Here is a 15694-nt window from a genome sequence, read left to right as displayed (position 1 = left end):
ATAATAGCTGGAAACTTTCCTAATCTGGGGAAGGAAACAGATAACCAGATCCAGGAGGCACAGCGTTCCCAACAAAATCAACCCTAGAAGGTCCACACCAAGACACATATAATTAAAATGGCAAAAAGTAGTGATAAAGACAGAATTTTTAAAGCAGCAAAAGAAGACAGTTACATACTTAGGAAACCCCATAAGGCTATCAACTGATTTTTCAGCAGATAATTCACAAGCCACAAGGGAGAGGCATGATATATTTAAAGTATTGAAAGGGAAAAAATCTGCAACCAAGAATACTCTAACCAGAAATGCTGATATTCAGACTAGAAGGAGAGATAAAGAAATTCTCAGAACAACAAAAACTAAAGGAGTTCATGACCACTAACGTAGCCCTCCAAGAAATGTTACAGGGAACTCTGAGTGGAAGGGAAACACAAAAGCTTTCAGTAAAAATTAGAATATCTGTAAAAATCAGTCAAAAGATCCACAAAATTAAAGGATATAAAATATGACACTATGTACCTAAAATGTAAGGTGGAAAGGAGTAAAGAAGGGGTTCAAATTTAAGTTAATGGGGCGCCTGGGTGGCTCAGTCGGTTGGGCCTCCGACTTCGGCTCAGGTCAGATCTCACGCTCGTGGGTTCGAGCCCCACGTCGGGCTCTGTGCTGACAGCCAGCTCAGAGCCTGGAGCCTGCTTCCGGTTCTGTGCCTCCTTCTCTCTCTGCCCCTCCCCCTCTCATGCTCTCTCTATCAAAAATAAATAAAACATTAAAAAAATTTTTTTTCAAATTTAAGTTAATGTGAGCTGCTATCTGCAGAAAACATTACATACAAACCTAATGGTAACAAGTCAAAAACCAGTAATAGATATGGCAAAGAATAAAGAGAAAGGAATCCAGTATATAACTAATGAAAGCCAATAAACTATCAAAGAGAGGAAAAGAAGGGTCAGAGAAAAACTAAAAAAAGCAACCACAAAATAAATACCAAAATGCCATTTACTCTCTGCCAATAATTACCTTGAATGTAAGTGGACTAAATGCTCCAATCAAAGGACATAAGGTGATGAAATTGATTTTAAAAAAAAGGCGGGGGGAAGACCTAGCTATATCCTGCCTACAAGAAACTCATTTCAGACCTAAAGACCTGCAAATTGAAAATTGCAAATTGAAAGTGAGGGGATGAAGAAATATTATGCATATGGATGTCAAATGAGAGCCAGAATAGCAATACTTAGATCAGACAAAATAAACTTTAAAACAGACTGGCATCAGGGACAAAGAAAGACACTATATAACCATTATGGTGAGAATCCAACAAGAAGGAATAACAATTGTAAATATTTATGCACCCAGCAAGGAAGCACCCAAATACATATAATGGTCAATAAAAACATAAAGGGGGGCACCTGGGTGGCTCAGTCAGTTAGGCATCCAGCTTCAGCTCAGGTCATGATCTCACAGTCTGTGGGTTCGAGCCCTGCGTCAGGCTCTGTGCTAACAGCTAGCTCAGAGCCTGGAGCCTGTTTCGGATTCTGAATCTCCCTCTCTCTCTGACTCTCCCCTGCTTGCACTGTCTCTGTCTCTCAAAAATAAATTAAAAACATAATAAAAAAGAACCATAAAGGAACTATTCGATAGTAATAGGATAATAGTAGAGGACTTTTATACTCCATTTACGTCAATGTACAGATCATCCAAACAAAACCAATAAGGAAACAGTGTCTTTGACCCTGGACCAGATGGATTTAACAGATATATTCAGAACATTCCATCCTAAAACAGAATACACATTCTTTTTTGGTTGCACATGGAACATTCTCCAGAACAGATCACATAGTAGTCCAAAAACAAGTCTCAACAAACTTAAAAAGATCAAAGTCATATCACGCATCTTTTCTGACCACAAAAATCAACCACAAGAAAAAAATCTGGAAAGAACACAAATACATCGAGGTAAAATAACATGCTAAATAATGAATGGTCAACTAAGAAATCAAAGAAAAAAAACAATTACATGAAAACACAACCATCCAAATGTTTTGGGTTGCAACAAAACTGTTCGGAGGGAGTTTACAACAATACAGGCCTACCTCAAGAAGAAAGAAAAATCTCAATCTAACCTTGCACCTAAAGGAGCTAAAAAAAAAAAAAAAAAAAAGCAACAATAAACAAAACCCCAAGCCAGCAAAGGGAAGGAAATAACAAAGGTTAGAGCAGAAATAAATGACTTAAACAATTACAAAAAAACTCTATAGAAGAGATCAATGAAACCAGGACCTGGTTCTATGAAAAGATCAACAAAACTGATCAAGCTCTAGACAGACCCAGCTTTAATTAATAGAGAGAGAGACAAAGAGTGAGCACACAAAGTCACAAATGGAAGAGGAGAAATAACGGATACCACAGAAATATAAGAGATTGTTAGAGATTATGAAAAATTAAACCTAGAAAAAATGGCTAAATTCCTAAAACATAAAACCTACCAAAACTGAAGCAGAAATAATAATTTAAACAGACTGATTACCAGCAAAGAAATGGAGTCAGTAATGAAAAAACTCCCAACAAACAAAAGTCCAGAACCACACAGCTTCACAAATTCTACAGCACATTTGAAGAGTTAGTACCTATTCTCCTCAAACTATTCCAAACAGTGAAAGAGGAAAGAAAACTTCCAAATTCATTCTATGAGACCAGCATTACCCTGATACCAAAACCAAATAAAGATACCACAAAAAAGGAGAACTACAGGCCAATCTCTAATGAGCATAGATGCAGAAGTCTTCCACAAAGTATTAGCAAACCAAATCCAACAACACATTAAAAAAAAATTATTCACCACAATCAAGTGAGATTTGCTGCTGAGATATATGCAGGGTGACCAACACTCACAAATCAATGTGATGCGTCGCATCCACGAGAGCAAGGATAAAAAAACCGTATGATCATTCCCATAGATGCAGAAAAAGCATCTGACAAGGTACAGCATCCACTCATGATAAAAATCCTCAACTAATTAGGTTTTAGAGAGAACAAACCCCGACATAATAAGGGCCTATAACTCACAGCTAACATCATACTCAATGGGGACAAACCGAGAGCTTTTCTCCTAAGGCCAGGAACAAGACGAGGATGTCCACTGTCACCACTTTTATTCACCACAGTACTGGAAGCCTTAGCCACAGCAATCAGACAATGAAAAGAAATAACGGAATCCAAATTGGTAAGGAGGAAATAAAATTTTCACTTTTCGCAGATTACATGATACTATATGTATAGAAAACCCTAACAATTCCACCAAAAAACTAGAACTGATAAATGAATTCAGAAAAGTTGCAGGTAACAAAAATCAGTGTACAGAAATTTGTTGTATTCCCATACACTAATAATGAGCAAAATTAAGTTAAATTAAGAAAACAATTTCATTTATAATTGCACCAAAAAAATAATAAAATAGGAATAAACTTAACCAAAGAGTAAAAAATCTTACTCTGAAAACTATAAAACATGGATTAAAAGAAATTCAAAATGATGAAAAGAAATGGAAAGGTGTTCCATGCTCATGTGCTGGAAAGTCAAATATTGTTAAAATGTCTATACTACACAAAGTAATCTACAAATTTAATGTAATGCCTATTAAAATACCAACAGTATTTTTTTGCATACCTAGAACAAATAATCCTAAATTTTGGATGTAATCACACAAGACCCCAAATAGCCAAAGCAATTTCAAAGAAAAAAAAACCCTATACTGAAACAAAACAAAAGCCCCACAAAACAATAAACACAAAACCTGGAGGTATCACAATTCCAGACTTCAAGTTATATTACAAAGCTGTAGTAATCAAAACAGTATGATACTGGCACAACAACAGACACATATATCAATGGAACAGAATAGAAAGCCCAGAAATACACCCACAGTTACATGGTCAGTTAATCTTCAACAAAGGAGGCAAGAGTATGCAATGGGAAAAAGACAATCTCACCAACAAATGGTACTGGGAAAACTGGACAGCTACATGCAAATAAATTGGACCACTTCCTTACACTATAAACAAAAATTCAAAATGAATTAAGGACCTAAATGTGACATCCAAAGCCATAAAAATCCTAGGAGAGCGCACAGGCAGTCATTGCTCTGACATTGGCCATTAGCAACATTTTTCTAGATAGGTTTCCTGAGGCAAGGGAAACAAAAGTAAAAATAAACTATTGAGACTACATCAAAATAAAAAGTGTCTGCACAGCAAAGGAAAATGCCAACAGCTCTAACAGACAACCTACTGAATGGGAGAAGATATCTGCAAATGACATATCTGATAAAGGGTTAATACCCAAAATATATAAACTTATATAACACACTAAAAACCAAATATTGTAATGAAAAAATGGGCAGAAAAGGTAAACAGACATTTCTCCAAAGAGGATGCACAGATAGCTAATAGCCACATGAAAAAAATGCTTGACATCACACATCATCAGGGAAATGCAAGTCAAAACCACAATGAGATATCACCTTACACCTGTCAGATAGCTAAAATAAAAAACAAGAAACAACAAGTGTCGTGTGGATGTAGGAAAAAGGAACCCTCTTGCACTGTTGGTGGAATGCAAACTGGTGCAGCTACTGTGAAAGACAGTATTGCAGTTCCTCAAGAAATTAAAAATAGTACTACCCTACAATCCAGTAATCACACTACGGGGTAATTTACCCAAAGAATACAAAAACAGTAATTTGAAGGCACATAAGGACGCCTATGTTTATTGCAGCATTTTTTTTTTTTACAACAGCCCAACTACAGAAGCATCCTAAGTGTCCACTGATAGATGAATGGATAAAGAAATTGTGGTATGTGACACACAATATATAGCCATAAATACATATATTATATATATAATATATACACACAACACCCAGCAATATATATTATATGTATAATATATATACACACTATATATATATATATATATATACACACACACACACATAAAAAGGAATGAAATCTTTCCATTTGCAATAATGTGGATGAAGTTAAGGAGTAAAATGAAAAAATAGAAGATAAAGGAAAGCTTCCAAATACATTATACAAGGTCAGTAATATCCTGATACCAAAACCAGTCAAAGAAACCACAAAATAAGAAAACTACAGGCCAATAACCCTGATAAACATAGATGATACACACATCTACATGGGAATATTATGCAGCCACAAAAAATGGATGAAATCTTTTATGACAATGAAGTCAGACTGAAAAAGACAAATGTCCTAGATTTAACTCGTGTGGAATTTAAAAAATGAATCAAATGAATCAACTAACAAAAAGCAGACTCAGACCTATAATTATAGAAAACTGATGAGTGTCAGATGGACTGGGGGTGGAAGAATGGGCAAAGTGGATGAAGGGAAGAGGAAGATACAGACTTCCAGTTATGGACTGATTAAGTCATGGGTATAAAAGGCACAGCATAGGGAATACAATCAATGGTATTATAATTCTGTTGTTTGGTGACAGATGGTAGCTATATTTATAGTGAGCATAGCATAGCATACAGAGATGCTGAATCACTATGTTGCACATCTGAAAGTAATGTAAAATTTGTGTTAACTATACTAGAAACATAAGAAGAAAAACTCATCTAGAAACTTTCTCTTCTGTGACTGTAACCATGATAAACTAAAACCACCTGTTGATCAAAAAACAACAACAACTAAGGAACAAAGGTCAGCACAAAGTTAACTCCTGTATTGTAGTAACAGATAGCATTGTTAAATAAATCAGCCTGTTTCTTTTTTAACAGTACTGAAAAAAAAATAAAAACAACCAATTGAACTGAAGAATTTTTAAATTCCAGTCAGCTTCAAAATATGGATTTAATAATCCTGGAAGTTTCTCTTCAACAAGCAATTGTGTAATTGTACATCAGTTTCAGTACACATTGATAGGGACTTTCCAAATTGTTAGCTAGTTCCACTATTATATCCCAAAGGAAAAGAACACAATGTAGAAGGGAGAGGGAAAAACAGAATTTTGTGAACACTACTACAAGCTTAAATGCAGAGAGAAAAAAAAATCGGGGAATACATATGTGGGTGTTGGCACGTGTGGGTATATAGGTGTATACACACACGCAACATAATCATATTATTATACACATACACACACATATAATAAAAGAGAGGGGAAATATGAAACACCAAGAAAAAAGATAACTACTACCTACCACTACCTTTGGAAATTGCCATTTAAGGATTTAGGTCTACAGATAACACTAAATACTGATAGCAAAGGCAGAGTTAGACCCCTTTCTCCTAGTTCTATAGTTTTTAAACCATATAAGGAGAAAATAATAGAGCAGATCTCAAACATCTTCCAAATGGACGACTATTTGAAGACTGTCAGTTGCACTTTACCCACATTTTATTTCTTCACCATTCTCTTCAGATGCCTAAAATCAAGCTAAAATCTACCCAAATCACAATATATGTAATATGATGTGATTTAGGATTCAAGCAAAGAAAGAAAACGTCCATCGGTTTTGGATTAATGAAATTAGAATTTTCAATAGATAATCCTAAGGTAGTTTTTTTTTTTTTGAATCTCCAAAGATATATGATCCACCCTCACAAATATTTTACAATATCATTATATGTGTATGAATTGAACTGGCGATTCCCACTATAGTTGTCTTTTAACTATCTAGAGCTCCTTTCAAGGCCTCCTTTCTTAGGAGGCTAAGACAGTATGGGTATTTCCTTCTAGTCAAAAGATGCAGGAAATAAGATCATAGCTACTATTTACTTCGTGCAGAGTGTTGGGTGCTCTGCAAAGCAGCTTCTATATACAATTTTAGTTCGTCCTTATAACAAAAATAAAACAGTATGATTTTTATTCCTATTGTCCAAATGGGAAAGATTTTATAGAACCAGAGATTCCATGGCTAGTAGCTGGCAGAAGTAGAAAACAGAGGCTGTTTCCAGAACCCATAAAGTTTATCACCAAGATGTACTGCCTGTCTGGTCTCTTAAATTTGTTACATAGCTCCAAAACAATGGTTGAGGTCACTCTAACATAAAAACAGAGTTGCATTAAAACATTAAAAACACAATGAATTAGAAAAAGACAGTATGGGAATTCAAAATGAATTAGAGATGGCAATGAAGCACAAACTTAAGCTTAGAGATTTGTGCGAGTCAGTGCTAAAATGGACCTCTCTAGTTCTTTCTTGTGTTGGATAAAAGACAAATTTCATCTGAAAGTTGCCTTTTTTCTGACACTAAAGATAGTCTGAATTTTTCTCAGGAATCCTCAAGTAAAAGAAAGGGACAGTGTATCACAAGCAGTACTTTCAACATCAGTGGGGCTAAGAACAGAGATACTTCTCAGGAGGTTATTTCTTATGTCTCTCCTCAAAGAAAGCCAGTGGAGGAAGAGTAAACTGGATCACTTAACATTATAACTCTGTTATAATCCAATTAAAAACTGGGCTAAGGATCTGAACTGCCATTTCCCTCCACCCCAAAAGATACATAACACGGAGTGATGCTGGAGATCACCATCATGGAAATGCAAACCAGATCCCAATGCAATACCATTTCACACACACTACGATAACGAGAAGTAAAAAAAAAAAGAAGATAAGTGTTGGTGAGGATGTAGAGAAACTGGAACAGCTACAGCCTGAATGTTTATGTCCCTCCCTAACTCATGTTGAAATCCTAATGCCCAATATGATGGCATAAGGAGGTAGTGCTTAGTTCGCGGGGATGGAACCCTCATTAAGGGAATTAGCGTTCTTACAAAAAACAAACAAACAAACAGAGATTCCTTGCTCCTTCCACCACGTGGAGACACAGCAAGAAGGTACTGGCTATGAACCAGGACATGAATCCTAACCAGCCATCACACTGAATCTGTTGGCACCTTGGTCTTTGACATCCTAGTCTCAAAAAATGTGAGAAATAAAATTATAAATTTTGTTTATAAGCTACCAAGTCTGTGGTGTTTTGCTGTACCAATACAAATGGACTAAGACAGAGTCCTTCTCACTAAAAAAAAAAAAAAAAAAAAGTAGCCTGCTTTAGAAATAGCTCCTCAAGCGGAACCTGGGTGGCTCAGTCAATTAAGTGTCTGACTTCAGCTCAGGTCATGATTTTGCAGTTCCTGGGTTCAAGCCCCATATCAGGCTCTGTGCTGACAGCTTGGAGCCTGGAGCCTTTTTTGGATTGTGTCTTTCTCTCTCTCTGCCCCTTTTCTGTTTATTCTCATTCTCTTCCTTTCTCTCTCTCTCTCTCTCTCTCTCTCTCTCTCTCTCTCTCTCTCTCTCTCAAGAATAAACATTAAAAAAAAAAGGAAAGAAATAGCTCTTCAAAAGTTTAAACACAGCCCTACCATATAACCCAGCAATCCCAATCTCAGTAATGTACCTAAGAGAAATGACAACATGTGTCCAAATGTCCATATGTACAAAAACTTGTGCATGGATGTTCATACCAACATTATTCATAAGAGCCTAACAACGGGAATTTGAATGTCCATTAACTGATGAATGAATAAATGTGGCACATCCATATTACAGAACAGTATTCAGCAATAAAAGAATGTGATACACTAATACATGTTATCTAACATGACAAACCTTGCAAACTTTATGTTCAGTGAAAGAAGCCAGTAACAAAGTACACATAGTGTATGATTCCATTTATAAGGAATGTCTAGAATCTGCAGATCCATGGAGATAAGTGGTTGCCAGAACTGGAGAACAGGAGAGGTTGGGGTGGGGGGATAGAAAGTGACTGCTAATGGAACGGGATTTTCTTCTGGGTGATGAAAACTTCTAAAATTGATCAAAGCTACTTGCGAAGCACTATCATGGGAACTTTTAAATCTAGAAGCATGGGAGCCAGGTTATTAATAATGGTCTTCCTCAAGCATAAGAGAGTCTCACTAAGGTAGAATTGCACTATGATATTATCTACAGCTAAATTAGGGATAGTTTCAAGGCTGAATGAGCCTATCTATCAATGATTATCATTTCAGCTTTTTTGGATCCTGGATCCTTTAAGACTGTGTTGAAAGCTTCGAAGTATGTAGGGTGTTACCTCAAGGAGCCTAAACTTCACAGACATTAGAGAAGGATCACCATGATTATAGTAAAATAAGACAAAAAGAACACTGCATAATGCTGCTTGAATAGAAATGTAATAAGTGGGTGTTGTGGGGTGGAAAGCTGTGTAATCACAAAAATGACCAAACATCTCCCTCTCCTGGCTTGCAGGATTAATTATGCAAAAACAAATACAATATACTTTTTCCTCTTTGTATGTCTTTGAATTAAATGTTTCAGTTGTGGCTGAGCATGTTGCCTTTGAAACCAGATTCCACTCAACTCTCCATTCTGCCATCTACATTTAATAGATTCACATACCTTTCAGCTTTTGTTTCATTGTAAATAGAGGATATGTTGACCTCGTAATACAAGGATTAAGGGATACCACATACAGAAGGAAAGAAATTCTGGTGGCAGCATTCCCTAAGGAGAGAATGGTCTTCTAATTAAAGAACAAAACACAGTGAATGGTAGGGGACAGTTGGGAAAAAAGTCACAAGAGAAAACTGCTCTGTATTATAAAGGAAAAAGAATCTTAAGATATCACAAACAGCTGAGCAGGAAGGCGAGAGAGTGCGCCCTGAGACAGAAGAATGTTGGGGGCAGGAGAGGACAACACAGCAAGATGGAATGAGTCTGTGACCCCAAGGATGGACAGTAAGAAATGCCTGTGGTCAACCTGGCTCCTAATAAAACCAGGATGACACACTCTATTTTAAGATCTCCCCCACTCTCTTACTTTAATATAAATCTGCCACAACTAGACCATTCCCCCTCAACAAAAAGGAGAGTCTGTTAGAGAAAACTAGCTTGTATTAAAAAAAAAAGTCAAGTCTTATTAAAAAATGTCTACTAAACACAACTGCTTTGTGGGAAGTGGTGTTTTGAGGCAATCAAGGGCATATGGGCCATGTTACAGATTTGAACTTGCACAAGGTGATGAAAAGGAAACAGCTCAAAGAGATAAGACATGGTCAAGTCAGAGAATCAGCTGAAACAAAAACATGATCCAAGGGGTATCTGGAAAGAAGTTAAACCCCAGCGATATTGGGCAAGGGAGAGAAAAGTCAGGGTTCACTTCATTTAAGTATATAATGGGACCCAGTGATCCCAGTGGGCTGGAGGGTGAGGGAGAAGTCCAGGGAGCTAACATCTGGTTACACGCCACCGCCGATGGTTGGCAGTCGGTACACGTCGGCTCTCTTTCCTTAAAGAATGGATAACGTATTAGAAACAACTGTTTTCACACTTCTTAAAACTATGAGGCGGGAAAAGGCAAACTTTTAAAAGTGATATAAAACTTGCATGAAGTTGTACTTTACCACAAATGGTCAAGAAAATTGCAGAAACTGCCTGGTTGGGGTAAAGGGGGGGTGGGGGGGAGCAAGTATTTGTCTAAAACTACTTCGCAGCATAACTAAGAGATCAAAGATGTTCCATCATGCCAGATAGAGGAAAGCTGCGATTTTTGGGTAGGATATTGAGCAGTTTGGGAGAGGGAGTCAGAAGGCTTACAATCATCTTTTTGCTGCAGTATGAATGCTCAGGTCAGTTCCCTTTTGAAACGTTTTAGCAACAATATGGCCTTTGCAAATAAATGACGAATTACCGTCCTACTTTATGTTAACGAAAATAGCTAGACATTTATGTTAGGGTACTGGAGAAACTTTAGCCTTTTCCATTTTCCGATTACACACACACACACACACACACACACACACACACACACACACACACACACACCCCAACACATAAAGAAAAGGCTAAACACGTTTCCATGGTAAACAGGTGCTGCAGGATGGAGGTGCAGCCACTCCCTTCCCCGGGGAAGGCTCTGCGGGCCCCGGGAGGAACGGAGTCCGCGAAGGGGGAGTCGGCATGGTTCAACGCAAAGCTTATTAGTGCGCACGTGCTGGCATTCGGTCCATTCAGAATCCCAAAATAGAAACTAATGCTATCTCCACTTGAAATAAACCAAGGGACTCTTTGTCAAACTGCAATTCACTCCTTACTACCGAGAAGCAGAAGGAGTAAAGGGGTGGCAGGAAACTCAGGGGGGAAGCCTCCCACAGGCTCACGCGTCTCCCAGGTGCAGTCCGTTTTGCACAGGGTCCTCTTCTATAGTGACTGTGACTTAAACCCCAGAGCATAGCAACCAGGTTAGGAATACTCGATACCCAGTTTGGCCAACCCCTGCTGCACCTCAGGAACCCCGGGCTCGCTCAGGTAGATGCTGCAGAGTGTAAGCCCAGCTCCTCTCCTGAACCCGGTCCCCAAGGGACGCTAGCCTTCCTGTCCTCGGCCAGCAATCGCGTCTGCCCGCTCCTACCTTCGCTCATGATCCCCGCTCCGACTCCTCCAGTCCCAGGTGACTGACGCGGGGAGGCGCGGGTGCAGCAGCCGCTATTTGTAAACACGCTCCACGTGCGCTCGCCCAGCCCCATTCGCACGCCACTCGTGGCACCTGAGGATGCGTAGCTTTCTCCAGAACCCTCAGAGGGTGCGATTTTTATTTCACCTGGAGAGAAGGAAGCCTCGCCCCCAGAGGCGAGCCACGGAAAGAAGGGCCAAGACAGGATGGACTTGTACCGCCCCCTGCTGGCCGACAAAAGAGTCGGCTGGTTAGAGCAGGCAGGCTCTTAGCCAAACCCACGCCGCGCCTAATGAAGCTGCAGCGGCCGGCCCCGCCCCCGCCCCTTCGCCGAAGACCCCGCCCCCGGGCCGCGCGCACTCGCCCGCGCAGGCCCCGCCTCCTCGCCGACACAGCGTTCTTGCGGGGGCGCGCGCGTGCACCCTAATCCCCCGCCTTCCGGCTCCGGCGGCGACGCTTGCCCCTCGCTGCCGCCGCGCCACCAGTGTCAGCCTCTCTCTAGAGACTCCATTTGCTTTCAGGGCGGTCTGGCTCCCGCGCAGACTGACGGAGAGCGATGCCCCCGGCCCGCTGACTGACGTCCCCTGGGCCAAGCGCTCGCTCGCTGCGGCGGTGACACCCTGGTCGCCGACGTCCACGGAGGAATCCGGGCTCCCTCCGCTTGAGCAAAGACGTCCCGCGCACCGGAGCTCGCCCTGCGGGGAGAGGCCCTCGCTAGCACGGCGTGTCTCTGACCTCTTAATTTCAGGAGGTAGGCAATTCAGGTCCCGCTGTCACTCCAGATAATGCCTAAAAGCATTATTTGTCGGGTTTTGCCATCCCACTGATAGGAGGCGTTAATCTTCTCGATATAGTTGCAGGATAGATACGAGTAATGCCACACACCCTGATATTGAAAAAAAAATGTTTTTGGTATTTTCCTTTAGGTTTCGGAGGCACGGAGTGCTTATACAGCTCCCCACAGGAACTCCTTCTGTTGGCCCTTCGAGGATCATCTTTCACCAGGATTATTTTAACATCTTCACTGAGCCTTCCACCCCATACCTTCTACCATGAGTTCTGATTTCTACCAGTGAAGTTTTTGATGCTTGCTTTAATCATGTGACACCACCTTTTGTCCGCCTTTTTGCCTTTCTAGTTGCCAAATACATTAGGTATAAGTTTGTGTCATGTTAAAGTACAAAGTTTTCTGCCTGTCCATTTTCACCTTATTTGTGCTGCTCACTTCTGTCCAGCCTTATCTCGCCTGCCTATGATTTCCATAATCACTCACTTGAATAATTAATCTCTCTCAGTCCTTGCCTTGAAGAGGCTGTATTCCATACGGTACATTGCCTGACAAAGACAACGGTCAGCAAATGAGTTTTTCCATTATATTTTCCCATATGTCATGCCTACAAGTCCTCTCTTAAACTACTTATTCCCTGGCACATTTCCAAGGTACTCCCACCTGAATCTTAGTTCATTTGGCAAAGAATCTCTACCTGTAATGAGAAGAAGAATTAAATACACAATAAGACTATTTTAGAGACCTTACTAGTACAAATTGGTTGCAATCTCCTTTGAAATGAAAAGACCTTAAACTAAGTAAGGAGAAAGAAAGAAGACAGGTTCAGTTAAAAGAACTTTGTAGGCTTTAAAACAGCAAAGTGAAGAGAGGCACATAGGCCTGGCCTGGAAATTGGCCAGCCTACCATCCGTCTAGGTCCTAGAGGGAAGAGAAGGGATCTTAAAACCCTTCTAGTCTCATTGTATTCAAATCTAAGTTGTTAATATCTTGTTCTAGTAATTGCTTATAATATTGGACACTTAAAATGTTGGGGAAACGTAAACGTGTGGTTTTGACAATTAAGGATAAGCTTGACATTATTAAGAAACTTGAGGAAGGCATCTCTTTCAAAAAACTTTCTGTGGTGTATGGAATTGGTGAATCCACAGTTCGTGATATTAAAAAGAACAAAGAAAGGATAATAAACTATGCAAACAGTTCAGATCCTACGAGTGGGGTATCCAAACGTAAATCAATGAAGTCATCAACATATGAGGAACTTGATAGGGTTATGATAGAGTGGTTTAACCAACAGAAAACAGATGGGATTCCAGTGTCTGGAACAATTTGTGCAAAACAAGCCAAATTCTTTTTTGATGCTCTGGGGATGGAAGGTGATTTTAATGCATCCTCTGGCTGGCTCACTCGATTTAAGCAGCGCCATGGTATTCCAAAGGCTGCTGGTAAAGGAACAAAATTAAAAGGAGATGAAACTGCTGCCAGTGAATTTTGCGGTAACTTTCAGGAATTTGTCGAGAGAGAAAATCTACAACCGGAGCAAATTTATGGCGCTGATCAAACTGGATTGTTCTGGAAATGTCTACCATCAAGGACATTAGCTCTTGAAACTGAACAAACTACTTCTGGTTATAGGTCAAGCAGGGAGAGAATCATTATTATGTGTTGTGCAAATGCCACCGGTTTACACAAACTTAATCTTTGTGTTGTGGGAAAAGCAAAAAAACCCCGCGCATTCAAAGGAGCTGACCTTTCAAACCTTCCCGTCACTTATTTCAGTCAAAAAAGTGCATGGATAGAACATTCTGTTTTCAGACAGTGGTTTGAAAAGTACTTTGTGCCACAGGTACAGAAGCATTTGAAATCCCAAGGGCTTCTAGAAAAAGCAGTGCTTCTTTTGGATTTTCCCCCAGTACATCCAAATGAAGAATTATTGAGTTCAGATGATGGCAGAATAATTGTGAAGTATTTGCCACCAAATGTCACAAGTCTAATTCAACCTATGAGTCAGGGAGTTCTAGCCACAGTAAAAAGATACTACCGAGCAGGACTTCTCCAGAAATACATGGGTGAAGGAATTGACCCAAAAATGTTTTGGAAAAATTTGACAGTGTTGGATGCAATTTATGAAGTATCAAGAGCTTGGAACATGGTAAAATCTAGTACCATAACCAGAGCATGGAAAAAACTTTTCCCTGGCAATGAAGAGAATTCGGGCATGAATATTGATGAAGGAGCCATTTTAGCAGCTAACTTAGCAACGGTATTACAGAATACAGAAGACTGTGAACACGTTGACATTGAGAATATTGATCAGTGGTTTGACTCTCGGAGCAATGACTCAAGCTGTCAAGTGCTAACAGACAGTGAAGGTGCTGAGGACCAGGCCAAGCCTGCTGAACAAAAACATTCCAATAAGACTAGAAAAGCAGAACTGAATCATATTAGCCATAAAGCTGCACTTGAATGGACTGAAAATTTGCTGGATTATCTAGAACAACAAGAGGACATGCTTCTGTCTGATAAACTGGTATTACGGAGGCTTCGAACAATAATAAGAAGAAAACAGAAGATCCAAAATAACAAAAGTCAGTAATATTCTTAAGTGTATTTGTATCTTTGTGACTTTATCTGCAGTGGAGCTTCATTATCTTGTTTGAAGTGCTGTGGATTTTAAAGCTAAATACATTTTATAAATGATTTTAGGATTAGATGCCATTTTGGATTACTTCAATTACTGCTCTCTAATGTTGATTGTAATAAGTGAACATTGCCATCCATGTAACTCATTTGTTTACTTTTTCTAATCTGTATTATACTAGTTAGACCATAAGGTACCTGAGGCCAGATATCTTGTGTCTGTTTTGTGCCTGAATTTCATTGTGTCTAATAGAGGACCGTGCACACCATAGGCAATCAATAAATCTTACTTAAATTAAATTTTTATGACTTATTTTGAACTCCAGTTTCCAAATGAAATATGTTGGGGGTAAGTTTCCATTTCCATGATGTTTCCACCTGCTGAAATTTTTAGAACTTAACAAAAATTTGTCTGTGCAACCAGAGCACTGAAGGAAAATAGTCTCAAACCTTAAATATGGCATTCTATTCCAACAGTGTTGGGCAGCCAGCAATTCACATTGGCCGTCTCTGAGTATAATAAAGGAAGAAGAAATATAAAATGTCTCCAGGGAAAGAACCTGCACTTCACTTTTACTCCATCTGACAGCAGGGAAAGTTTTTTCAAAGTTGTGAAAAGAATGCCATTCCTATTTCAGAAAAATAGTTTTCAGTTCCCAAACCATCCTAATCAGAAATGGTAAGAGTTAAATTTTGTTATCTTTCATTTCAGTTCTTCACTAGTATAGATATAGCAATAGTTTTTGTTTTAATATGCTGTTTGATATTTATGTAACACTTTAAAGTT

At 39.3% G+C, this 15694-nt stretch overlaps 1 protein-coding gene across 1 annotated transcript; it reads left to right on the top strand.

Annotated features, from left to right (window-relative positions):
* Positions 1-11932: 11932 nt before the first annotated feature.
* On the top strand, positions 11933-15207 carry TIGD2 (tigger transposable element derived 2). The gene is made up of 2 exons (XM_029924228.1): positions 11933-12231; positions 12407-15207. The coding sequence occupies exon 2, from the start codon at positions 13295-13297 to the stop codon at positions 14861-14863; it is 1569 nt and encodes a 522-aa protein (XP_029780088.1). The 5' UTR covers positions 11933-12231; positions 12407-13294; the 3' UTR covers positions 14864-15207.
* The last annotated feature ends 487 nt before the right edge of the window (positions 15208-15694 follow it).

This window comes from Suricata suricatta, chromosome 1, assembly GCF_006229205.1.
Source record: "Suricata suricatta isolate VVHF042 chromosome 1, meerkat_22Aug2017_6uvM2_HiC, whole genome shotgun sequence".
In the NCBI taxonomy this organism is placed as follows: domain Eukaryota; kingdom Metazoa; phylum Chordata; class Mammalia; order Carnivora; family Herpestidae; genus Suricata; species Suricata suricatta.
This window is presented reverse-complemented; position numbering and strand designations above follow the sequence as displayed.